Raw genomic sequence first — 26,656 nt, 5'->3', positions numbered from 1 at the left:
GATTAATAGTTAGATGAAATGAAATATATTAATTCGCTAATGTAAAAGCTAACAAAAGTTGTTAGTGATTTTTTAATATTTATTTTTTGTAAATGAATTTTGAACAAAAATAATAGACATAAAGAATTTCATTAAGATAATGTATGAAAGTAGAATTTCTTCGATTATCAATAGAGGGTAGAAAGTTTTTTGATTAAGTGAGTAAGTTAAAAAAAAGATTGTTTTCTTCATTTTTTTTTCCATGATTAACTCAATCAACACGCAGTAAAAAAAAAGTGTATGTTATGCTTAATATCTTTACGTTGATCTATCTTTATTCTGCCTTTTATTCAAGTACTTTTTCTAGAGTTGGTTTGACTGAATTAAAATGTATCAAAGGTAGTGAGTCTTTCATACTTTTCAGGTGCACATATACCTTATAAAAAGAGGTCAAAATATTTTGTCCATTTAATTTTTAGATTGAATTATTTGACGCATATACCTTTTTTAAAAAAACTTTTTTAGAATGGTAAGTTGAAATGAGAAAGGGGTTTCTAAAATTAAAAAACACTCAAATGGACCCGGTGCACACTAACTTAGTGTGCACCGGGTGGTAAGATATTAACTTCATATAGTGAATTCTACAGAGATATAGTGAACTTATATACAATATAGTATATTTTATTAACGAAAAACATAATGTGAAATTATATGCAATACAATAGAGGAATTAATTAAAATATTTTAACATATAGGAAGATCTAAGTTGCGTAGTATATCATGGCACGTGTTCTAACATATGGAATGATTTAGTTTCTCCATGATATAATGAGTGTCTGAATGATATAGTGAGTTTCTGCTTGATATAGTGTGTGTTTGAATGATATAGTGAGTTTATGCATGATATAGTGTGTTTCTGAATGATATAGTGAGTTTCTGTATGATATAGTGTGTGTCTGAATGATATAGTGTGTGTCTGAATGATATAGTGAGTTTATGTATGATATAGTATGTGTGTGTTTGAATGATATAGTAAGTGTGCCTGAATAATATAGTGAGCTTATGCATGATATAGTGTGGGTCTCAATGATATAGTGAAAATCTGCATAATATACTGGATTTTCGCATAATATAGTGGATTGTTCCGTAATGATATGTTGTTTTACCTGGTGCACACTAATGTTAACATGAACCAGGTCGACACAAGTCATATTGTTCTAAAATTATTCTCTTTTTGTATTTTTTTTCATTTCATTAAATCATTAAAGATAATTTAGTATTTTCAAAAGAGGACACCATCTTCCTCCCCTCTTCCCTTATATAATAGAGATATAATCAAATTTTGTTTAGCGTTCTGAGACAAATACAACGGAAATATCTATATAAATATATAATCTATGTATGATAAAAAAAAAATAGAAATTGCATAATATAGGTTTTGATTCCATAACCTCAAGTTCATATACTAAAATTTTAACCAATAGATCAAAGTTGTATTTAGTGTTATCATTTAAATTACAATATTTATAATGAATATTTTTCTTTCCCGGGACATAGATTGGGCCTAATAACTAGTTATAGAGTAAAAGATATAGCATAGAAATGCTTTGCTTTTGCTTTCTTCCTGTTGTGTGTATTGCACCTTATGGCAAATGTAATATTTATACAACAAGAATACTACTTCCTTCGTTTCTTAATAAGTGCAACATAGAGAAAGTGGGGGAATACCAAGGAATATAGAAAGAGAAAGTTGGGACCACAATAAAGTAGAGTAACTCAAGTGAGGAAACAAAAAAAATGTGGTCCCCTCTTGCTTTTTGGTGGCATATTTGTAATAATATTGAACTTTTTTACCATTTTGAGCTTGGTTGCACTTATTGTGACTATTCCAAATAAGGGAAATGTTGCACTTGTTAAGAAACGGAGGTAGTATTACATTTTACAAGTCACACCAATCGTCCTAGTATAGGTTTTGGAAAAAACTTGACATACATTAAATGCATGTCATTCACCTTATTTTGACTTATAACACTCTGCTTGAATGCCCATCATGTTGAAAAAAGAGGACGTGTCAGACTACCAGTTGCCTCGTTAAAAATCTTATCGGAAAAAATCATATTGAATAATATATTATAAATGCATAAAAGTAGTGAACACCACACGTTATCTATTTGAACATACATCTAACTAAAATTAGTGAACATCAGGCACAATTAAATTGAACATTATATATGCTGGCAATGAACATTAATTGTATATGCTTCAATGAACTCTACACGTGAAAAAAATATCAACCACACATTACTGAACATGCGTCGTATGTTTACGTACACGAGAACCACATCTAAGATTCAATCGAACTGAATACGAGATAAGCTTTTACTGAGCATTATAGCTGCTCCAACGAACATCTAACTACGGTAATGAACATCAGGGGGAACAATTGTTGCTTTCAATGAACATTGCACACACGTCTAATGAACATTATGTAAGAAACGAACATCAACCACACATTAGTTTACATGCGACGTTGTAACACCCCCAAAATCCATACATGTCTAAACTACGTCGCATCGACTCTATGAGTGTTACAGCCGTAGTGAAACGCAAGACTTATTGAAATGAAGATACTAACTTAAAATATTATTATTAAAACTAAATTGCAACGGAAATAAAATATAGACTACAACTTGGGAACCATTTTCGACCCCTTTTTATTTGAAACCATTAACTAAGTACTTCATAAATAAACTCTAAAAGGTTCAATAAAAACACTTTAAAACTTCAGAATAGCAAACCTTCTTTAAACATATGTAAACACTTTAAAATCATAATACAAATCAATCTCATAGTATCTAATATGCTACTATGGTTTTCGAGTAATTAAAATCCTAAAAATCCAAGCTTTAATTATTAAAACTACAATCTAACCATAATAAACAAATCTGAATTTTAATTCTTACAATATAATATATATATGAATCAAGATTATTAATTAAAAAGTAAATTAAAACCAATAATCATGATTAATATTAAAATAAAGCATAAAAACATAGTCTTTAATGGAATCTCGAGGAAGAAGAAAAGAAAACAACCAACAAGAGGAAGAATCAAGAAGGCGCCGAAAAGGAAGGACCACGGCAGCAGCACCGACGGTTACTCCTTGGTGATTTTGAAAGCTTTGTGACGTTTCTTGTTGAAGAAGAAACGTTACTTGAAAGAGAGAAAGCCGTGGAAGAGAGAGAAAGAATGGCGTGTGATTTGAGTGAGAGGAGAGAGAAAATAATTCTTGTGTGGGGTAAAATAATTGGGTGTTAGGATATTTATAAGAAAACTTTCTTTTTGGGCTTAGGATAAAGAGATAAGGCTTAATGAAAATTGATGATGAATAAGATAAATAATTAGAATTTTAATCATCAATATGACTCCTTTTCCTTATCCTTTTAGGATTTTAGGTTCCTCGAGTCCATTAGACTTCTTTTCCAATATAAATTAGTATTTAAAACTTTGATCAAAGCATGCTTAATTAAAATATTTTTTACTTTCTTAAATCTTCAAAATAATTTCATTTGACTTTTAAAAATAGTCAACTTTTTTAAATAGTTAAATCGTTTTTAAAAACTAGATTATGTTTAAATGTAAATATATAAATACTAAAATATATTTATAAAATCTTTTAAAATTATGGGGGATTACAATTGAGTTATGGGCAACATATTTTTTTTAGATTTTTGTGATGAAATTGTTATGAGAAATAAAGGCTCATGTGAGGAAGGTTAGGCTATATTTATTTCACATTACTCCTCCACTTGCAAGGTTATTTTGGAGCTTCCCCCCGCAATACTTTGTCTAGCACATCAATTTTTGCTATCTGTTTTGTCCTAACATGATTCCTAATTTAATAATATACCATCTATTAGTGGTTTAAGGACTCCACAAAACTTTTATCTTACTCTAAGCTCCCTTGACTTTCTAACCATTTTAATTATAAAGATGCCCTTTAATGACGCTAATTTATCGATTACATACATGGACCGGTTAGTCGGATACAACTAAGGATGCATTCTCTTCAACTTAAAAAATTAAGTTTCAGGTCCAATAAGTTCACATAAGTTCAGATAAGTTGCAATAAGGTCCAATCAGGGATATAAGTTCCAATCAGTTTTAATAAGATTCAATAAGTTCCAATCAGGTGCAATAAGTTCCAATCAGGTCTAATAAGGTCCAATAAGTTCTAATTAGGTGCAATAAATTTCAATCAGGTTTAATCATGCTTAATAAGGTCCAAAATAATCAATGTTCAATAAATATTTGTATTATTGTCCATTATTTTATTATTCATATCACTATTAGCTGATTATGTTATTATTAAAATTTTAATTAAAGTACCATAATGATTGTATAGTATTATACTTGTATTATTGTCTATTATTTTATTAAATATTTGTATTATTATCTATTATTTTATTATTCATATTACTATTAGTTGATTATGTTATTATTAGAATTTTTTATTAAAGTATCACAATGTATAGTATTATACTTGTATTATTGTCTATTATTTGATTATTCATATTACTATTAGCTGATTATATTATTATTAAAAAATATTATAATCATGATCAAATAAGATTAACAATAATAATCATTATAATTATAATATTTTGCAATTCGTTTTTAAATCAAAACAAGACTATTAGATATATTATTGGTGAAAGTTATGTACATGCAAATATATAAATATTTTTTTGTTAAATTATTTATCATAAAAGATAATTAATAATAATTATTTTTTTAAAGGACGAATTTTAATAATTATTAGTTCATAATAAATTTTGAAGGGTAGTATTTATGTTAAAATATTACTCGTCAATTTTTTTTATCTAATAAGGTCAAATAAGTTTCAATCAGGTCCAATAAGGTCTAATAAGTTTTAATCATGTCTAATAAGGCCTAATAAGTTTGAATCAGGTCTAATAAGTTTCAATCAGGTCAATAAGTTTTAATCAGATCCAATAAGTTCCAATCAGGTTCAATCAGGTCCAACAAGTTGAATCAGGTCCAATCAAATTTAATAAGGTTCAATCAGTCAATTCAGGTTCAATAAGTTCAGTTCAAACTCAATAAATTTAGTTAAGGTTCAATAAGTTCAGTTCAAACTCAATAAATTTAGTTAAGGTTCAATAAGTTCAGTTCATATAAGTTGTAGAGAACGCACCTAAAATGGGTAAAGACAGAGCAAGAAAGAGAGGGGAAAATGAAGAGAAATGGACTAGGCGCGCATTTGACTTGGGGTTTAGCCGGGGTTTATGCACAACCCTAAATAACATCTACAGACTGCAGTTAATGGTCTCCACTTTAAGCAGCTCTCAAACTCTGAACTGAGCGATTCCCATTGTTTTATCGAGCAAATCAATGGAAACAAATAATTTTGTCTCCTTAAACATGGCGACCTTGCTCAATTCATTGTCACAGAGTTTCCACACAGTTCCTTCAGCAGCAGTTCCTGCAATGTTGGACTGCATTTTAACTTCAACTGGCGTACCTCCTCCTTCACTCTTCGATTCGCTTCTTCACCATTTCTCAAATCTCACTAAGGTTTGTTTGTTTGTTTTTTCATCTTGCGATTTTTCCCAACTTTCAAATTATATTACTGATGCTTATTTTCTTTTGGCTTTGAGTAGGAGTTTTTTGATGCTAATAAGAAGTTGGACTCTGAGCAATGTGCGTATCTTGTATCTTACTTGCGTGGGCTCTCTCATCTTATCAAGAAAATCAGTAAGTTTGAAAATATTATCTGGAAAAATAAACCAATTTTGTTATATTTGAATTGGTTTCACTTTCATAGTGGTAATGCGTTGTATGTTTGTGGTTACTCGTGATATTACAGCGTTCTGCACTTGAATAGTATAGTGATATGTGTTGAACTTTATTAGAATTATGTACGAGGTTTATTGTAATTTTCGATGGTTAAATCAACTGAGATATGATTTTGAGATTTATTTTTCCTGTAAGCACCAGCTGGGGGGTGTGATCAGAATATCAGATTCTATATTCCCTGCTTCTCAAGACACGTAATGGCTAATGTATTCGGGTTCAAAGTGGTATTTTACTAACCAAGTGGTCTTGGCATAGTGGTCGCTCACTTTGTCCCTTAACCAATTGGTCGGGGGTTTGATCCTCAACCTTTGGGAATGGAAAGAGATTCTTGGCTAGCCCTTTACCCTTAAGTGGAGCACCCGGGGCGATGGGATTAGTCAATGCTATCGGTGGTGGACACCTTGGTTGTTCACCCCAAAAAAAAAGTGGTATTTTACTATTTTTATTGATTTAGATTCGGGTGTTAAATCAAGTGAGAGATGACTTAAGGATGATTTCTCCTATTAAGCACCAGCTGGGATTGTTATCGGATTGCTCTGTAAAAGATTCACTTGTTTGGAAAAGAAGGTTGAAAAAGGGTAGCTTGCTGTAGTTTGGAATATTGTTTGCTCGGTGATTTGGTGGTGCACTTGAAAAGAAAGAACCGGATAGATATTTTAGGGTATTGCCTCCCCTCGTCACAATTTCAAGTTTCAATTTGTGAGGCTTTTGTATAACTGGAGGCAAGTATTAGCTTGTGACTGCTGCTTGACTCTTCCGAGTTTGTAGATATACTACTTGATGCTAGCTTGAGGGCATGAGCTTTGCCCTTTTTTAGTATAGGGGTCTCAGTGTCTCTCAAAGAAAAGAAAACCAACTTCTTTAAATTCAGAGACCATAATTTCCAACTAAATAACGCCATTGATTACAATATTTTCTCACCTTCATTCATACATTATTAATTTTACCACCCAAATGATCTATGGACAGGGTTACTCCAGTCTCCCTGGACCAGGTGGCGCGTATAGAGTTTAAGTTGATCAGGATCACCGTACAGATCTTGGTCATGAAACAAACAACTGAAGCATTAGGGCTAAGTGTCATTATACTCTTCAGAGACTTTCTTATACTACAGTTGTGATTATCCCTATCATAATGTACACAATCGATAATAATAAATTATGAGAATATAATATTTTATGATAAACCGGTTTGTAAATTTATTTTTTCTAAATGAGTTAGGTTTTATGTGTTAATTCTTTCTTTTTTCATGGATAAAGAAAGAGTGGCTGATCACAACTACTGTATACTCTTTGCTCATGGCAGGGATGAGTACTGTTGTTTTCGAATGTTTTATGCGGGATGGTTTCATTCCACTAATGAAGATGGTTCAGCTGTATGAGAAAGACATGCTCTACAATGTAAGTTTGTGAAAAATATATTGCAATATTTCTTGTCTGCATCTCATTTCTCGCCACTTAAATTAATCTTCGGCATTTTCTTCGATTTGATTTTAGATGGTTGAATCTCTGCTTGAAGTTGTAATTGCAACCAATAACTGGGAAATTATTGAGGCTACATTGGTTCCAGTTCTGCTGAGATCAGTTGTTCTTTCAATGGATATGGATCAATATGAAGATAAGTCCGTCATTACTTGGAGTAGCCAGCCCGTCTTACAAAGCTCAAGAGACTTGCAGAATATGGGTGGCGTATGTGATCAGATTTCACTTCTCCCATTGGCTCTCTCATGCTACCTATTGAGCTGCTTACTAGATGCTGCAATGGAGAATTATCAGGCTGCGAAAGATTCCGCCATCTCAGGCTACATCCAAACAGAAACCCTATGTGGGCATTTGTTGTGGGATCTGTGTAATTTAACAATCCAAATGCTTTCACAAAGTCCTGAGCATAGGTCTTGCACTGCGAGTCTTCTCCTTCCATCCATTTTCAAAGCATTTGCTATGAAGTGCTCATTTGAAGTGAACATTCTTGGAGAAAGCTGTTGTGTTTCCAGGTGCAGAATCATAACAGGCGTTTAATACTCTTATTTATTATCAGATCAGTTATCTAAGTTAGTTGTATGAGACGGTCGTTTTTTGGTGTTCCAGGCAACATTTCTTCATGAAACTGTGGAAGTGCTCCCAAGTTCTTTTTTCTCTGGGAATAACAGAGAGGAGAGATGCATATGGTATAATCTCTCTGTATCTGTCTTATTTTCCTTCTGTTGACCAGTCTCAAGTGGAAATGGATGATAGAGCTGAGGAATTCAACATAAGAGCTGAGAAGGATTTTTGGGATGAAATTAAAAGAGGCTTGGTACCGCGTCCTCCTATGATATCTAACCGGTTCCTTTAAATGTTCACAAGAAAAGTGGACCTTTTCATTATAAATTGATATTTTTTTTTTTGTTTTCTGATGTGGGGGTTCTAGGTCGAGAAAGAAGGCTTGATAAGAAAGCAATCATTGTACATACTGAAGAGAGTAATGCTCATAAATGAGGCAGGGCAGCTTAACTCAATTGCTTCAGAGAAGAAGTCACACCAGAGAGGTTCAGTTTCTTGTGGCATGACAAAAAGGGACATCTGGGCTGAAGAGGAAGCCAAGTCACTAGGTGTGGGGCAAATATGCGACTTAACTGATAGTTATCTGACTGAAATGCAGAAGTGGCAGACATTCATACTTCTCTATGAGATGCTTGATGAGTATGGCACTCACTTGGTTGAAGCTGCATGGAATCACCAGGTTCGTATACAGAGCTTCTTCCCCTCTCCCCCTCTATGATTATTGGCTGGAATAGACTGTATAGTGTAGACACTTTATTGATGTAGACTAAAACCTTTATTATCCAAGGCAGGCTAACTAAACCATAAGAGTCCCATTACCAGTCCTTAGTCTCATAATAATCTGAGATGTCTTTTTGAGCGTTGGAAGCTGTATATGTCTGGCAGAAATTTCAAACGTACATAAACATATTAAGACGTTAGGAAAATGGAGTTTTCTACTTTTTATCTGATTTTGTGTCTAACCAGCCATTTCTTTTAGAAAGATTAGTTTCCTCCCAGAATGATTATTTGGTGGTCAAAGATCTGAGATTGAATAATTCAGGCACAAAAATTTAAACTTCATGCTGAAATCAGTCTATCTTATAATATTGACAGTTATACTAAGCTACCTTTTTCTAGGGCTCTGCAGTCCAGCATCAATTAGTAACTTTTTTTTTGATAAGTCCTATGCCGTTTAGTGTAAAGACTTAGGGTGTCACCCTAATATGAAAGGAGAGCTAAGGTAAAAATGTTATACCCTCAAGCTATTGCATAACAATATATCTACAAGACAAAGAAACTTCAATTGTTGCTCAGAATCTTACACTTGGTTTCAACGATACGATAGACTCATAAAAGATATTGAGTTTCTTGACATGAGCAAAATCTGCCCTAAAAGTTATGTTGGTATGTTTTTCTTTCCAATTCCAAGTGTTCCATCAATTGTCTATGAAAGCATCCCCCACAATTAAGCACTCCAGCCTTTCTTCATCATTCTTTTATGAGCCATGAGACTTCTTTAGCATAAGGAGATTGCACCCAGTTCATCCTAAACAAGGCTATGTGTAACCAGAGAAGTACCAAATAGAAAGATCCCTAGTGTAAATCAACTAGTCTTTTTTCAACTCCAGTGCTTCTTGTCAAGAAAATGGATGGTTGATGGGGGCTTTTGTGACGATTATCGAGCCTCAAACAAGGTGACAGTGCTCGACAAATATCCTATACCGATCTTTCATTAGCTACTGATGAGTTACATGGTTCATACATATTTTCCAAACTTGACGTCAAGGCCGATCATGATGAGATGTAGGTATGTGAAGTGGACGTGCCCAAGACGACTTTACATACTCAAGAGGGGCAATATGAGTTCCTTGTTGTGCCATGTGGTCTCGTGAAGACATCAACTACCTTTCAATAATTTATGTAACACTTCGTCCGATCACAAGCATAATATAAATGAAATAGTTTAATATATTAAGTAAATGACGATAGCTGAAATATTGTCAAAAGAGACAACGTCACTCTAAAGTTTAAAACTAATAAAAACATCATAATTAAATCCCAAAGAGAATTAATCCATAAATATCCAAAAGGAGGTAACATAACTGCAAAAATACCAATATCAAAACATAGAAAGTATATAACAAGATCCTCCTAATCAAACACATCAACCTCTATCTCATAACCCTAGTCATGAAACCCAAATGCGTCAGATTAACATGCAAAATTATCAACAAACATCCATAATCAAGGGAGAGCAACTAATAGTTCTCCCAGCCCAATTAGGATCCACATAAGAGTTATAAGATTATTAATAAACAAGTCATACAATGAGACTGACGCGCTCGTTGTCAACACGTCAAAGATACCTAAACTACCCAATCTAGGGCAAGTAAAGGGTCGAATTCACAAGGACTAAGGGAATCACTAATAAATATCGATTTATGATAAGCTAAGCCAAGTCTATGGCTTTTTTTGTAAGATTTATAAATGAAAAGACAATACGAAAAATAACATTAGGGAGGGGCATCCCTAGTTGTGCTTGTCGCTAAGAGATTAATTATAGAAGGGGATAACTTGAGTGTTATCCAGGCTATAAAAAGGATATGGAAAATCCCCTGGGATATTGATTCGCTTATTATGGATGCAGGGCAAGACTTAAATTGCTTTGAAGATGTTTGTATCAACCATGGAGTTAGAGAAGGTAATTCGGCGGCGGATTGGATGACTCACCGGGGTCACTCTTGTTCAAATCTGTCTTATTGGTTCGACTCTCCGGCTCATGCTTTCTCTTTGATCATCCGAAAGGATGCTTTAGGGTGGCCCCTCTTGTGGGATCCTCCCTATTTCTTTATTTCCTTTGTAAAAAAAATAATAATCAGGATGGGGCATCCATTAATTAACTCATTCATAAACCAAGCAATCACAATGAGAATCAACAATGGGGATCAGTTCAGGGGAATTATTCATCCATTGGTACTCTAAATAATCTCTCAAGCTCGCTAGATTGGCCTAGTATCTTACCCAATACATATTCTAACGACTAAGGCATTCAATCAAGCATTTCCATAAACATGATGAATATAAATAAATGTGATGAATATAACTACTCTCTCAAGCTAGCTCGTAGGGGAGGGAAGAGGGGGGATGTGCCACTCCCATGTGGTGGTTGGGGTTAGGGTTTAGGGTGAGGGTTTGGGTGTTAGGGGGTTAGGAGGCTTAATTAGGGTTAAGGGGTTATTTAGGGTTAATGACTAACGAAAGTCGACACCATTAGTCATTAAGGGCTTTTCATGTATTTTGAAACAATAGGGGTACCCCATGAATTTTGAAATACCATAGGGGGTGAATAAACCGAAAAAATAACTTAGCTCACCAGTAAAACCAAAAAATAATATAACCTTGATAATAACTTTTCGCACCTTAAAACCATACACTAGTCATATGAGTTTGAGTAAAGGTTAATTACGATGTTAGTCATAATATCCCCGGTACATAACTCTCGGCAAATTAGCGCTTAAAGCAGCATTATTTTTCACTTGAGCTGTAATGTTGATAACGCATCCACCATAACGTATTTCAACCCAAACATCATATTATAACCCCATTCATCCATAAATATAGATCAACTCAAATGGACAAAATTATATAAGCAATTCATAAACAATACCCGAAACATAACTAAGATAATATAACTTCTTAACAAAGTTAACAAAACCATGAATCAAGATTAAACTTCACAAGTTAGAGTTTATAACAACCAACCCAAAAATAAGATGAACATGAACCAATTAATATGATAATGATCAATATCCCTCATGGCTAACACCAGTGTACTACCAAGTACAACACACATGCATAAACAAGTGATACATGCACCTCAAAAACAGCAAGCAAGGACTAAGAGACGACAACCAACCATTGGAAGTTGTGACGCAGCCCCGCTGGAGGAACTAGGCGAGCCACAACGAAGAGCCAAGCAACCAAGACCCGGTGCGAGGTGCAACAACCATCACGGATCGCGACGCACACCTCGTCCGAGGAAAACCCAAAGACAAAATTATGATTTTAACTCATTACATTCCAACTAATGACAATTAACAATAATCCCCAACACCATACTTAACATGTTTAGGCCATACTTACAAGTTACAAGATATAATTCATGCTTAGAGTGCAATGTTTAACATACAAAGCATAATTCATATGAACAAAACTCTATTTGAATATCAACAAACCTACATACAGATTATTCAAATCACAGATGTCACAATAATCATATAATAACATAGTTCATAAAAATTAATGCAAACTAACATCTAACATGAAAAATATTCCCACCCACCCTAAAACACACTAACCCAACTTAAATATTAACACTAAATAATTCCTATGCAAATTCTAACTACTCTAGGAGAACCATTAGTTTCCTGGGCCAACTGGAGGAATGAAGCTATTTTATCTAGATGTCTTCTCCTTGTGCCGTTACGTCTTCTTAATGCTCCTCTCCTAGCCACCAAAAGATATTTAGAAACCCAAGAGTAATGGTAGGAAAAATGTAGAAATATTTGTGTAAAAAAGTAAAAATGGTGATTTGTGCGCCGAGCAAGGATGAAGTTTTATCTCTTTTCTCTTCTTAGTCTTATGGCAGCAGCGGGGAAAATGTGCCAGCAGATATTTGCTGTTGAAACAGCTCAAAAGGACTAATAATAAGGTGTAATTTGGGAGGTTACAGTGCTAGTAATAAGGGTGATGGATTTTGGCATTTAAAACTGTACGGCTGATTAACATATCAGGTTGGGTCGTTTCTAGGTTCGGGTTTATAATAAACGGGTTTAACATGTCCTAACCCGAATCTAACCCGTTTATTAAACGGGTTGAAAAACTCAACCTTGACGGACCTGTTAATTAAATGGGTTACCCATATAACCCATTTAACCCATTTACATATTTATTACTATTAAATTTTTATCAAAACTTAACAATAAATTCACATAAAGTATGCATGATTATATTTTCTTTTCAGTATTTGTGTTCTTCAATCAGTATTTTTAAAATTTTCTCCAACTTTAACACAACTTTTCAGAAAATTTATATTTTAATGAGTTAAACAAGTCAAAGCAGGTTAATTTCGAGTTGAAAATGTCAACCTTAACCTAACCCATTTAATTAAATGGGTAAGTCGTGTCAACCCATTTACTTAAATGGGTCAAAAATCTCAACCCAAACCCGCTTATTTCAGGTTGGGTTCGGGTTTGGTAAACGAGTTGGGTTAGTTTTTCACATCCCTATTTAAAAGGCAATAATAAGGAGATTAAGAGGAGGTTACATATCCTAATAACTCTGAAAATCTCCTCCAAAAATCCTGAAAAGTGTCGGCCTCCAAGGCTGATTTTCAGACCCTTTTATGCTACGATTGCTACCCAAACGGTCCAAAGTCCAAATGTGCGACAATAACGTTAAATATAATATGCTCAAATTTTAATATAAAATACGTAATCTATTTTCCTAAATAGGTATATTACTATACTAAATAAATATATCTTTTCTGAAGTTCACAAAGATATATTTTAGACTATAATTATTTTTAGAAATAAACCATTGCATTATTAACGTAAAAAAAATATTTGAGGGTAAATATCCGCGAAAAATTAGGAGTGAAAATACGGGATGGTACATTTCATGAATAAGTTAGTTCGTTCTTGCAGCTAACGCAACGTCTTTTTTGGTGATTTTCAATAATATGGATATATGTGGTATGGATGAACAACAATGTTGTGACCACCAATTGTCCTTGATTTCAGGAGATATTAGTTCCCCCGAGTTGTATGCTAATATAGAAAGTGGGATATGGTAAGAGGAAGGTGGCTTATTTAGGTTATGTAATATATGCTGCTGGTGTAGCAGCGAATAAGTAGAAAATTTGAAGGAGTTGCGGGGTTTTCTTGGTTTGAGAGGGTATTACCTTTTACAGCAAATTCATAGTGGGGTATGCTCAAATAGCCTTGCTGATGCCCAACGAGTTCAGGTCTTGAGGAGAGATCAGTTTGGGTGGACTACTGCTGCCTTCGAGGCCTTTACTCAACTATAAATGCCATGAACTGAGTACCCATCTGGCTATGATGGATTTCACACAATTCTTCATTTTGGCGTCCAATGCATCAATTTATGCGCTTGGCGCTGTACGAATGTAAGGGTAACATCCTTTTGCTCTATCTGTTAAACCTTGGTACTCGGGAGCTCCTAAATTTCAGACATGACATGGAGCTCATGGCTATAGCCTGAAGTATTATCCAAAATGATGACTTTAATTATTGGGTCATGTTTCATCATCAAACAAATCTTATTGAAGCAGCCTGAAGTAGGGGTTGAGTATCCGAGTTGGGTAAGCAAGCTCATGAATTTCGACTTTGACATACACTACAAACCTCACCCATCAAATAGGGTGGCGGATGACTCGTTTGGTGAATTTTCTAATGTGGTTAAATTAGGCACCATAGTGACTACTTGTGGGGTGCCAACAAAGCAAGTCAACAAGGAATTTCAGCAAGACTTCCATTCAATGCTTTGCCACTGATGTGTCAGAGGGGAAATTTAGAAAATGCCAGAGTCCTAAATAAGGGGAAGCTTGTAGTTCCTTGCACATCCACTTTTATTCTAAACTGCTATTGCAATGTCATGACTCTTTGGTTGGAGGGCCTTTTGAAGTCTGGTGTATTTAAAGCATATTAGAGGATAGCCTTGGAATGTTTCTTGTCAGGGTTGCGAATAAATGTGGCTCATCAAGTTCGAGCTTGTGATATTTTTCAGCAACAAAAGTACTTTAAGACGCACCCTTAGGGTCTCTTACAATCTTTTCCTCATTACCTCTTCCCATCCAGGTTCAGGAGGACATTAGAATGGATTTGCAAATTGCTCTCCGTTTAGCATTAGCTTATGCACTTGACTGCGGATGCTTGCAGGTCTTTTAGATTGCTTGAGGGATGATTAATTATGTCTCTTTCCCTTTATCTGTGTTTGGCTGATATATCTGAATTTAAGGGTTTGGTGTTTTTGGCTTCTTTCGTAATTTACTGTAAGAGAGACACCCCTAAAGAAGTCTTGTGTGGACCTGTTAGTGTGGACGAAAGGCTTCACATGTGTGAATTGTTGACTCAGTCAAGGGAGGAGATGAAGAGTTGCTAGCATCGCTGCACCATCAATGACATAGGGACACAAAGTGTCTCTTTAATATTCTCCTTATCCTTTTCACCTTTTGCATGAACATAAAAAGCTCATAAACTTTCATAAAAATTCACAGTTACTATCTCGATAAAAAGGTCACTATGAGACATTTAGTATAGATCAAGCTAAGTAATCAAATTCATAATAAGATAATCTACATACTAGTAACTATGTGCTGTCTTCTGTTTGATCTCTATATATTTTGAGAGATGAAAAAAACCATAGCCACACTCTTATATCATAGTGACCCTAAAAACATGAATTTAAAAAAGAAAACATAAATGAGAACTAATTACAACATCCAAACCATAAATGAAGCCATCTTCTTTTTCTTGTCATGAGCCATTAGTCTTCTTTTTCTCCTCATCTGCTATCTTCTTTTTCTTGTCATCAACCATTAATATTCTTTTTTTCCTCTTTAATGGTCTTCTTCCTCATCTGTTCAACATCCTTAAAAATATCAACCCTTCTAGACTTGGATTCTGGCACCTAGCAAGAACATCGCCCCAAAACCATTCATATCAGGCAACACCAAAGCATCAACTATTTGAGCTTGTGGAAGACGCCTAATTGGAGCATAAACAACTTTTTTCAGTTGATTATCAAAATCAATATCATCATCATCAAACTTAGAATGTTTAGTAAAATGCAGGATCTCACGTCTATGAAAAAAATAAATCGAAAGATTAACCCAATAAACATAGTAACCAAAATGATAATATAGTACTCCTATGATCATATAGGTAACTACAATCATAAAAATTAAACTAATAAAATCATATAGTTACAAAAATGATAATATACTAATATAGTAACTCTTATGATTGTATAGGTAACTATAGTCATAAAAATTAAACAAATAAAAGTACATAGTGTCCAAAATGGTAATAAGTCCTATGATTGTATAGGTAACTATACTCATAATAAACAATTAAAAGTACATAGTGACCAAAATAACTCTTATAATTGTATAGGTAACTACAGTTATAAAAATAGAAAAATTAAAATTACATAGTGACCAAAATGACAGTATTAGTAAGTTAGTAACTCTGATAATTCTATATGGAACTACATTCATAAAACAATAATTGAAATTACATAGTGACCAAAATAATAATATAGTAACTTTTATTTGTACTGGTAATTAATGGCATCTTGAAAGTAACTCTTATGATAATATAGCGACCAAAATGATAACATAGTAATTCTTATGAAAGTACTTATTTAATTAGACGCCGTTGTTGAAGAATTGAAGCATTCAAGCTCCCACACTTCCACACCAACAAATAAAATAAAAAACAAAAAAAGAAGCATCACTCTCATTGCTTCACCACAACCAATTTCCGGCAACATTATTCTGGCTCATTCTTCACAGATTATACTGCATAATTGGCCTTGTTTTAAGCTTTCAGATTTTTTCGTTTACTGTTCCTATAATAGATTCATTACCTGTAAAAATGGATCAGCTGTTTAAGAATTCAATTGTTTTTAGTTTTTACACATGTGCAGATTAAACTTCTACTTCGATCTTGTGGTTCCCATGGAAGTTTCATGGATCCTGAACCATTGAATCCACAATTTGATGTGCTTGGTGGCAAATTTGACTGGATAGCTATTTTATGGGAACGTGGACTATTGCATGATAATCCTCATGGTAAGCAAGCATTACTCAACTTTTGTTTGCAGCTAAATTATGCACTTTGAAGAGCAGTCTTATGCGTTGAGATTCTTGCCTATCGATGTAGTTATCCATTCCTCTATAATTAATTGCCTTCTTTTGTATACTTCAGTTAGATGCCTGATCATGAAGTCGTTTCTGGAGATTGAATGGAAGAATCAGGGAAACTGCAAAGCACTCTTTCCGGAGGAATTTTTACTTGGAGCATTTATGCAAGGGCTGAATGATCCAGTTCACCACAAAGATTTTGGTTTGTATACCTAAATTACTTCATTTTTTCCAATTGTACCTGTTTATTAAAAACTGTTCTTCCATGATGTACTTGGCACTTGAAACTTGAAAGTCAGTACCTATTTCTACCCAATTTACGTTTCAGCAATCTAAAATGACTTCTACTTGTATAAAAATATATATTACCACTTCCGATGTTGAGACTTGGGAGTCAGCCTTTGAGCAGTTTTTAGAAAATTGTGCTCTCTTGTCGATGAATCCTTGTCCCTGAAAGTAAGCTTTTCAGATGCACCTCAAATAAATGCTTATCTTCCTACTATTAATAGGGAAAATTAGTTTATGCTAATGCATTAATAACTTTCATTTGTCCTCTTGCATCAAATATATAGACTGTTCAAGAATAATACATCATGGAATAACGTGCTTTGACTTTGTTGGCAATTGTCAAGATATAATATAGGCTGTGGCCTTTTCTGTTCTATTTGCCTGATAATTCATGCAGTTTATCAATATACTATGAATTCTGAGTCTGACATTTTATTGCTTGTAACTTGTATACTGAAAACTTGTTGGAAATTTTGGTTCAATTTCTGTAAAATCATGGAACCTGTCATAAATGATATGTTTATCTATCTTTTGGAAGGTTTATATTCTCTGCATACTTGTTTTAGGTCTGAAAGGAGTCCACTCTTCGAAAACTATAGAAGCGGCTTCCAAGTTCTTCTACCACTATTCTAGTTCTCTGTGTGGGAGGTACGTATTAGTCTTTGTTATAGTTTCCGGCTTGCAATCTGTGCTATCTTAATAAGTATTCTGATGCAGGAATAAGTGAGGATTAAGTGAGGATCAAGTGAGGATTTCTTCATGGGGTCATATACGAACATGAGGAGCACATGGAAATTTGTTACGCTAACTCTCCAATTTGCCTTGCTAAAATCATATTGAACATGTTTCAGATACCTTGAAACCCTTGAGATGAGAAAAGTGATGTCTTCGTAGAGACATGAGGTTTACTTCAAAGATGGCAAGAAATTTTTAGTCTTATAAGGCCCTAAACTTTTGGGCACAGTTTCAGTTCAGCTGACTTCAATTCAGCTTGGCCACTTCCCTCTCACAATTTCAGTTTAGCTCTCAGCTCACTTCAGTTTAGTTCAGCCCTAAAAGAATAGGGCCTAAGTTGGGTAATAGAAAACATGATATGCTTAGTATGGCAAAAAAGCGAGTCAAACTAAAGTTCCCTAGGGATAGGACCAAACAGGCTATGAAAACTTCTCATTCCACCTCGAGGCTTGACCAAATCTATACCTCATAATCTTATTATTCCTCTTCAATTACAACTCAGATAATTTAGACTTAGGGGTAAAATGATATACGTTTTTTCATCCCTGGTAAAGATACTTGGAATGATATTTCATGATGACCTTTAACTTTCTCAAGTTGATGTTTCAATATTAAATGCTTTAAGCGAGTTTACATTTTTTTCAACTAAAGTGGACGAATTCATATTGACAAGGCCTCTTCCACTCCTGGCCAAGAATGCCGTCAGTGATTGGATGATAAAGTTTATAATTGGTGTATGAAAATGGTGATGCAAGCATTGTTATCAGGATTAGGATTCTACCCCGTCAAAAGAAATAAAAGATTATGATTCTACTTTGGAACAAGAACACCTTGCAGGATCAAATTGTGGGATCTGATCGTAGGATTGTCAAGTTTTTACAAAAACAATGGAGTATAACATGATATTTGAAAAAGTTAACTCGTAACAGAAGCTAAATACAACAAAATAAGGGTGTTTAAGTAGTATATTGCATATTAGTCAATGATTCACAAGTCACAACTACTTTGCTAAAAAATGCAACCTATGTACCGTAAAGGCATAAACATCATTTTGGACATTTTTTGCCCAAAAAATGTCCATAATAAATCGTTGAATTGGGAAATGGGCATTGAATTGGATCATAAATTGAGGAAACTAGTGATATTTCTAGTGCAGGATGGAGATTGTTATGGGACAAAGAAGCATTGAGATAGAGGTCAAAGAATTAGGAGAAGTAGAGCATTGAGAGCTCATGATCGAAAACACAATTACACATACTTTTTCATCTATGTTTAGATGCATTTTAGTTTTTTTTTTTTTTTTGATATTTTATTGTGGCCTCAGGCCTCAATAGTGGCCTGTGGGTAAATACCTAAATGTTTATTTATCTATTATGAGATCAAGCCATGAGGGTTTAACACGCTAAGAGAGGTCTATTTCCCCCCTTATGAGCAAGATTGTTAAAACCGTTTCAGGATCTCGATTCTAGCGATCCTATTGTTGATTATGATCATCAACTATCCTATGGATGATCCATTAACCGATCCTAGCAATCCTAAACAATTCTATTGCCGGTTCTACGTGGGTACGATTAGATCCCTATGTTGATACAAGTTTTTTTGATCAATCTGGGTCTACAGATCATGTACTTAATAATATCGGCTGCAGGTTTACAGTTGTTAACCCATCTGGGTGATGATCTCGCAACACATAGCCCATGTGTGGCATATGGAGTCTCTTTATTTTCTACATGCTAAGGTTGGAAGAGAATCTATTATTCAGTCTTTTTCATTATAAGAGTCCCATAATTACTTTGCTGCTTTGAGAAAAGGACTTAATGCAGATCTCAAGTCCCATATTACTTTGCTGCATTGAGAAAAGGACTAAATGTAGATCTCATGTGTAGTATCGTAGTCTAATCGTAACAGAAAAATTCTCCTTCCAGACTTTTTTTATTTTTGTGTCGATACATATATTCAGCTAAGTCTATAAACCTACATAGTATACCCCTTCTTTGATATTGCCCACCAAAGCGCATCAAGTTAAATGTTTGGTTTGTATATTATGCAGTAGCTAAGCTATTGTAACTTCCCCAAATTATTTAGAATAAATCTTACTCCAAATCGTTTCAAATCTCATGATGATTTAAAAATTTGATGCTTGTCAAATCTAAGATAGTTTGACTTACTGATCAAGTGATGGTCCTGACTCCTGACTGTCTCAATAGGGTAATGATGTGGAATTTTGCATTTTATTGTCAAATACATATAACAAATCCTTTTAATTGTTTCACAGGGAACACATTCTGTTTCTTATCAAATTAGCATCTGTAGCAAGACAGCAGTCTCTTGGCCGATCTGGTTTAATGAGTCTCTCTGAATGCATCTTTTCTGCAAGTGAATCTTCAAAGATATCTGCAGCTGAGGAGCATGGTGTTGTTACTGGCGGAACCCAACAATGCATTGATGGCTTATCTGATATAAATGGAACAAGGTCTCCGAGAACTCAACATTGTGCTGTCAAAGCAGACTTAATTGACAGTCTGAGGTTTATCATTGAGAATAGCAAACCACACTTCAATCCTAATTACCGTCTCAGAGGCATACAACTTCTCATTACTGACCTTTTAATTTATATTGCCATGATGCATATTAATCCTTTATTCTGTTATTGCCTTTGACCTGAAATTTTGTTATGTATCAGTTTGCGAGAAAGTGATAGAAGCTGCTGTTTCACTAGTTTGTCCTGATGAGCTCTCCCTTGAGACAATTTTGCACTTCATAGCAGCCTTGCCACGTGAATTTATTGATAGTGGCGGTAAGAAAGTACTTCTGATATGTTCTTTTTGTGAGTTGTATATTCAGCCGTTCCCCTCCGTTCTCCGTGCTTTGGGCTGATATTATCTCTCTTCTGATTTTGCATTTCCTTTTGTTCTTTCCTTGGGAAGGAAAGACGCTTGATTAAGCTTAACTCAATTACTAAATATTGGTTGACACTACAGGGTATACACCATACCTATGAGTAGACCTGGTTATTGGACAGGGTAATCCAATGGCTAAAGGGTTAGGGTCAAATTTATAGGGCTTTTATTGGACAAGGCTTTATTCACATTCACTTAAAATCACTTTTGACCCTCTTTATTCCTTGTTTTTCTTGCTCGTTTGCCAACCCGCCCATTATTGACCCGCTATCGGCCTACTACCCGTTTGGCCCGACTCGCTACCGACCCTTTATGAGGCGATCCTCTTATGAGCCGACCCGCTTCCGACCCCCACTGAGCCTGACCCGACCAATAACCTGGTCTACACATGAGGGTCCTCAAACTAGAGTCAAAATCAGTGTCTAAGTGTTAGAATTCTAACAAAATTCGTGCTCTTGCCACAAAAAGGAAAGAGTGCTTTGTGCAATCGGACTGCTGAAATGGAGAACCATGACACTGAGGGAATATTAGCAAGAAAATGTTTCTTCTTTGACAAGTTATTTGCAAGATAATGTGCTAACCTATTTACTGCTCTCTTAACAATAGGCCACCAACAAGCTCGAAAGAACTTCCTCATTTCTGGAGTTGATTAGCCTGAGCATTCTTGGGTACACCGTCTGCTTCTACTGAAACACCTGCATCTTCCATTGCTTGCACTTTTAGAGTCCATTTTAATTTTTGAACATTTGCTTGTTTAAACTGTCAAGCGCCACTAATTTCTTTAGGGCCTATTATGCTAGCATTTTCATTGTAGTCACGGCCTACCATTCCAAACTTGGTGAGTTGGTCATTCATAATGTCTGCATCTCGGTATAACCGTCTTGCAGAGCTTTCTCATTTGGACTGATGGTCGTGCGCCGTGCACTCTTGAAGTGTTCATGCTCTAATCCATTCTTGCAGTGCTTCCTGGATTTTGTTGATCATTTGTGTAATTGTGTTGCATGGTGGTGATACCTATCTATTTTATTGCTTGGCCTTCAGTATACTCTCATGTCAAAACAGCACATTTCTTAACTTCCTTTTGAACCTCCATTTTTGTGACTTCAGAACTCATGCCCACCAGTCTATCATTCGTTTTTCAGACTCTTTAAAGTGGTTCTTGGGCTTATAGCATTTGAGATATGTCTAGCAAGATTACAATCATGCAGGAGTGCATGTCATTCTCCTCTCCTCTGCACAATGAGGACTTGTTCTCTTGTATGACTTCCTCTGCCAAATGCACTTGTGTGTTAAATTTCCTTACAGGTTTACCATATAAATTCTTGTTGGGACGATGCGTCACATATTCTTCCATTAATTAGTCTCTGGTGAGGATATCGATATAAAGCGATTACCCTCCATTTTGTTTTCTAAAGCCCGATGGTATACTAGGTAGGCCCAATTTCACTCGAGCAGAAATGATTGAAATGAGTAGAATCATATCCACTCCAATGGGAGGTAAAATTTCTCTTGGGCACTCTTTTTCTAGGCCCTCATATCCCAGTCAAGAAGGTCTGCAATCGGTCGATTTTCATACGCTGATGGGTCCCAAAATTTGCTTAAAAGACCTAATTGCGACAGCCACTTGCTTACTATACTAGACCATTTTGTGTCCCTTTTATCCCTTTTTGCAAGATCTCCCTTCATATGCTCCTCCATGTATAACTTGAGTTGGATGCATCTGGTGCCTGTGCCTCCAAGAAGTTATTCTTAGGAAAATTCTTAGCTTTCAGGAGTTGAGAGACTAGGGGCTTTGACATCTGAAATTAATGTGATCCTTGCTGCAATAGTTGCCACTAACCAAACATATAGATATCCTGAATCCAAGGCCCCTTGTATCCTTCTGCAAGTACAGGCCACCTCAACTTAACTGGTGTAAGCTATATTTTTTCTGTTCTGGTTCTTTCAGACCTTACCAAAATACCCTAGTTATCATATGGTGGGTAAGTCTAGGCATCTAGCTTGTCGCCTTGTAACTTGTAAGGTGGATGATGAAGCACATTCTCTTCCTAAGTGAAAGAATGAACTCAAAGTGCTCTCGTTGCCTCATTAGTTTTGTGCCTATAAAGACTTTATGGTGGATTTTTAGTTGAATGTCCACACAGGACAGTGATAGCTGTGACATGGGAAAGGTCGAAGATTCATAAAGGTGTATTTAGAGAACTTGATGGAGGAGACGAGGGAGGATTTCAGCTAGGTTACTAGAGGAAGAACCTGCTCACCATATGGATAGTGCATGTTGCTGGGGAAAATCTTGGATTTCAGCTTGATATATATTCCTAAATCTTGCTAATAGCGTTGTGAGGGATTCCCCTGTTCATTTCCACTTGATTAAGGAATGAGTATTTATATGCAATAACTTATCGAAGAGGATTACACAGACAAAAGGAAGCCAAAGTATAAAGCCTTCATTCAGTTATGGTGTCCTTGTCCATTGATTGAAAGTTTTTATCTGCATACATTTGGCTATATATTTGTGTTTGATATATTTTTAATGCTTTTAGAATTTATTCTCTTCTTATAGTAATGTCTACCTTTTTTTTTTGGCTGAGGCTTCAAATCGAGCTGAAAATTCATCCTGTAAGAAGCATATTTCAATCAGCATAGGATAGAAGCTTTCCTTTTGGGTTCTAAATCAGATTGGTTTCCTTAGCACAAAAATGGAGCTGCCCATTGAAGGTCATGAGGCAGAACTGATGTCTTTCCTGACTTCGCTGGAAGCTAACAGGAAGAAAAGGGAAGTTGAGAGTAAGGCTGACAAAAAAAGCTTTGGAGAGGAAAGAACATATTGTAAATGGCTAGTGTGAACCATGAAGCTATATCATGGAATGCCAGGGAGCTAGATTTCCAAGGTCACAGAGGTATGGTGAAATGGATTTAAGAAAATGCTGTTGTGGGAACCTGGAAATTGATGGTGGAAGAATCTACGTTTTGGTGGTCCTCATAGTTTCATGATGGCATAAAGTTATTTCTCTTGGAAGAAAACATCAAATTATGGAAGGATGACATACCTTCTTTGAGGGAAAAGATATATGTTCATGTCCATCCAGACGATGTTTTTTTCACCATCCTAAATTTTCAACCTTGATTGATTGGTTTGGACTTTGGATACTACCTTCTTTGAGGGGAATGATATATGTCTTGTTGCTACAATCAGCATTTGGTTGATATTCAACCTCAAACAACATTATTTAATGATGGGGATTTAGCTCTTTAGCTAGAGATTGTTTAGCCATTTAGATAGTGACTAGCTTCTTATAGCTTTGTGCTATGTATCTGACACGACGTGGATCTAGATTTCAAGGTTTGTCGTAATGATTACTGTCTTTTGTGTTCCTTGTACAGGGTGTTTGTATTTCCCTTCTTTTGGAACCTGCCTATGTAGCTTTGTATCCCTCTGTTTTTGTTAGTCTTCGCTTACCATGAATATGATTGTTGAGAGTGAGATTGCAATCATTGTATGGCTAGATTGTTTCTGGTTATGAATTTCATTTTTCTAATCTGTAGTTTATTTTTGTAGGTTCTTTAAGGAGGAAACTTCAGGAATGGTTTACAGGAAATAACAAGCAGAATTGTGCTGCAAATGGCGTGAGTTACAATAAGCATATTACACAGGGTCTGTGTGACTTCCCGAGAAGATTTACCACTCAATACTTTTCTAATGCTGGGGTTCATTATGATGACGAAGACTTGGTTGCATGGTGCGCTGAAGCAGAAAGATGGACGAGAGTTCTGTTTCTTCGTGTAGAGGAAGAACACCAACTTGAACCTCTTTTTAAGGTGGTGTTTTTTTTCTTTAGTAAATCATTATCTTACTCAGCATACCTTCTCTTTTGTTTTTTCTTGTGAGGAGCTTGGGACTGGAAGGGGGGGGGGGAGGGGTTGCGAATCGTATACCTTGGGTGTGAAAAGAAACTCATCTAATACTGGATTGTTAATTATGCACTATGAAGCATTTTTTTTAACATCCTCTTATTTTCTGGGACATGGCTGCATCCATCCCACCTTGCTGACGTTCTGCTTCTGAAAGGACCTGATTGGGGGTGTTTGCTTTAATGCTTGAATCGTTCGTATATTCTTGTCAAATTTCTTTTTCCTTCTTGGCCATCTATTTTCTAAGGGAAATCTGGTCATAAGGGATAAATTGTTTCTAGGAGAACAAACAGTGTGGGACTCGCTTTGTTAAGATTAGCACCCCTGAGATACCAGGGCACACAGTGTATAAGATGATGTCTTCCAGGGAACTTTGAGGCACTTCAGGTGATAGAGGCACCAATCATTCTCCTATTTGAATTAATTGCTTTTCAAGTACTTATAAAATAAAAATCATAAAATCTCGTAATCCTTTTTTCTGTAATAGCGTATGGTCTTATGTGCAATACTTTCTCAAAGTCAATCACTCTATTTTGGTTACCTCTCTAATATGTGATTCTGTGTGCAATACTGTTTACGTCAATAACCATATTTCATATAGAAAGTGTGTGCCTCACTCTGCCAAGTCACGGGCTTTCAGGGCTTGTTTTTATACCTAAGCTCCAGGACCTTCAATTGTTTATTGCACCTCATGCTTTTTCAAATGCTTGTCTGGTCCATGTTATCTTTTGAGTTTCAATTGAAATTTTATATATGCTGATACTCTTTAAATATTAACTTTTAACTTGTATGGTTTTATTTCTCAAATAATAATGTTTCATTCACTTTTCACTTGAACTTTTATATATGCTGATAGTTTTTAAATCACAACTTTTATCTTGCATCGTTTATGACTTTCTCTCTCAAAGAATAATGCTTCATTCACTTGCTAGTTTTAAACTCTCTGATATTCTGCAAACTATTCAATTGTTTGTTTGTTTTGATGATTTCGTTTCCTTTTGACTCTCTGTTACTGTATTCATGTTTCCTTCTGCTGCTCTAATTTTTGACGCATTTAGGTAATTTTCCACTATGAGAATATAGTTTTCCTGAAGATCTGAATTGACTCTTTCTGTATGCTAAGAAAGCTTGTCTATTGGATCCCTTTACCGTTTAATGTTATCCTGCCTACTCATTGCCATTTCCTTCATTAATTTACTAAATTGCTCTCTTGCAACTCCTGTTTCAAAATTCTCATTTGCATCAGTGACCTCTTTTTGGTGGAGTACCAAAAACTTTATGTTGTCATTCTGTACTATCTCTTAAACGCGAAGGCTCTTTTGTTGTTCCGTCTGTTTTTCTGCTTGTACAACCTTGTTTCAAGGGGGGTTATAAGTTGTGGGCATATCCTGATGGAAATTTGATTTGTTTGTCTATAATATAAAGGGTAACTCAGTGGCTTGTTATTGTTCATATCTTTCTCGTAGAGTTAAGCTGTGCACTTGTACCTTTGTAGAGCACCTAGAAGATGAAAAGAAGCATCGAAAGCTACCTGATGCCATGGAAATAGTTGGACTGCTTTCCTTGAGCTTCTTTCTTCTGTAATACGATGTTTTCTATAGCTGCTTTATTATCAAATCAAGTTGAAAATAGATTTTAGCTTAAGCACGTTGATGATGGATTGATGATGATACTGCTCTTTTTGGACATGACTTGTTTCTCCTGCAAATCTTCTGATAGATTAATCTGTTTGTGAAATTATCATCACAGTTTATTGAAGAAAAGGGTGTCACCATCTGCCAGCAAAGCAGCTTGGGGGAGTGGATACCTGTGAAGTTTCTCGTGTTGCTCTTGAGCCTGGTTCATGAGCTTGAAATTGTGCAGCTAAGCACTGATAATTACTTTAAAGCAGAACTTAAAGCTGGTTCAAAAGCCGAGTTGAATGCCTTAGTACATACGAACTGTCATGTTGCTGAAAAATTTGCTAACGTTTTACTAATCATATTGGTAAT

At 35.2% G+C, this 26,656-nt stretch overlaps 1 protein-coding gene and 1 long non-coding RNA gene across 6 annotated transcripts in view; one reads left to right on the top strand and one right to left on the bottom strand.

The window, feature by feature from the left end:
- Positions 1-5,252: 5,252 nt before the first annotated feature.
- LOC104892830 (uncharacterized) overlaps positions 5,253-26,656 on the top strand; it is a 51,177-nt gene continuing 29,773 nt past the window's right edge. For 2 of the 5 annotated variants that reach the window (XM_048644897.2, XM_048644898.2), the window contains exons 1-13: positions 5,260-5,577; positions 5,664-5,757; positions 7,165-7,259; positions 7,356-7,852; positions 7,947-8,154; positions 8,269-8,580; positions 16,614-16,758; positions 16,895-17,032; positions 17,685-17,766; positions 20,129-20,433; positions 20,537-20,650; positions 24,313-24,572; positions 26,415-26,651. In XM_048644897.2, coding sequence (XP_048500854.1) covers positions 5,395-5,577; positions 5,664-5,757; positions 7,165-7,259; positions 7,356-7,852; positions 7,947-8,154; positions 8,269-8,580; positions 16,614-16,758; positions 16,895-17,032; positions 17,685-17,766; positions 20,129-20,433; positions 20,537-20,650; positions 24,313-24,572; positions 26,415-26,651 — 2,670 coding nt within the window. In that variant the 5' untranslated portion in view covers positions 5,260-5,394. Of the gene's footprint in view, positions 5,578-5,663; positions 5,758-7,164; positions 7,260-7,355; positions 7,853-7,946; positions 8,155-8,268; positions 8,581-16,613; positions 16,759-16,894; positions 17,033-17,684; positions 17,767-20,128; positions 20,434-20,536; positions 20,651-24,312; positions 24,573-26,414; positions 26,652-26,656 lie in introns of all 5 variants that reach the window. The other 3 variants (XR_008969358.1, XR_007274552.2, XM_019249507.3) reach the window with 3 other exon arrangements.
- LOC125497583 (uncharacterized) lies at positions 15,163-26,419 on the bottom strand. Its single transcript, XR_007274553.1, has 3 exons — positions 26,197-26,419; positions 17,200-17,280; positions 15,163-15,670 (listed from the first exon to the last, which is right to left on the bottom strand). It is a non-coding gene; the product is annotated as an uncharacterized LOC125497583 (long non-coding RNA).

Source organism: Beta vulgaris, chromosome 5, assembly GCF_026745355.1.
Source record: "Beta vulgaris subsp. vulgaris cultivar EL10 chromosome 5, EL10.2, whole genome shotgun sequence".
Lineage (NCBI taxonomy): Eukaryota > Viridiplantae > Streptophyta > Magnoliopsida > Caryophyllales > Amaranthaceae > Beta > Beta vulgaris.
This window is presented reverse-complemented; position numbering and strand designations above follow the sequence as displayed.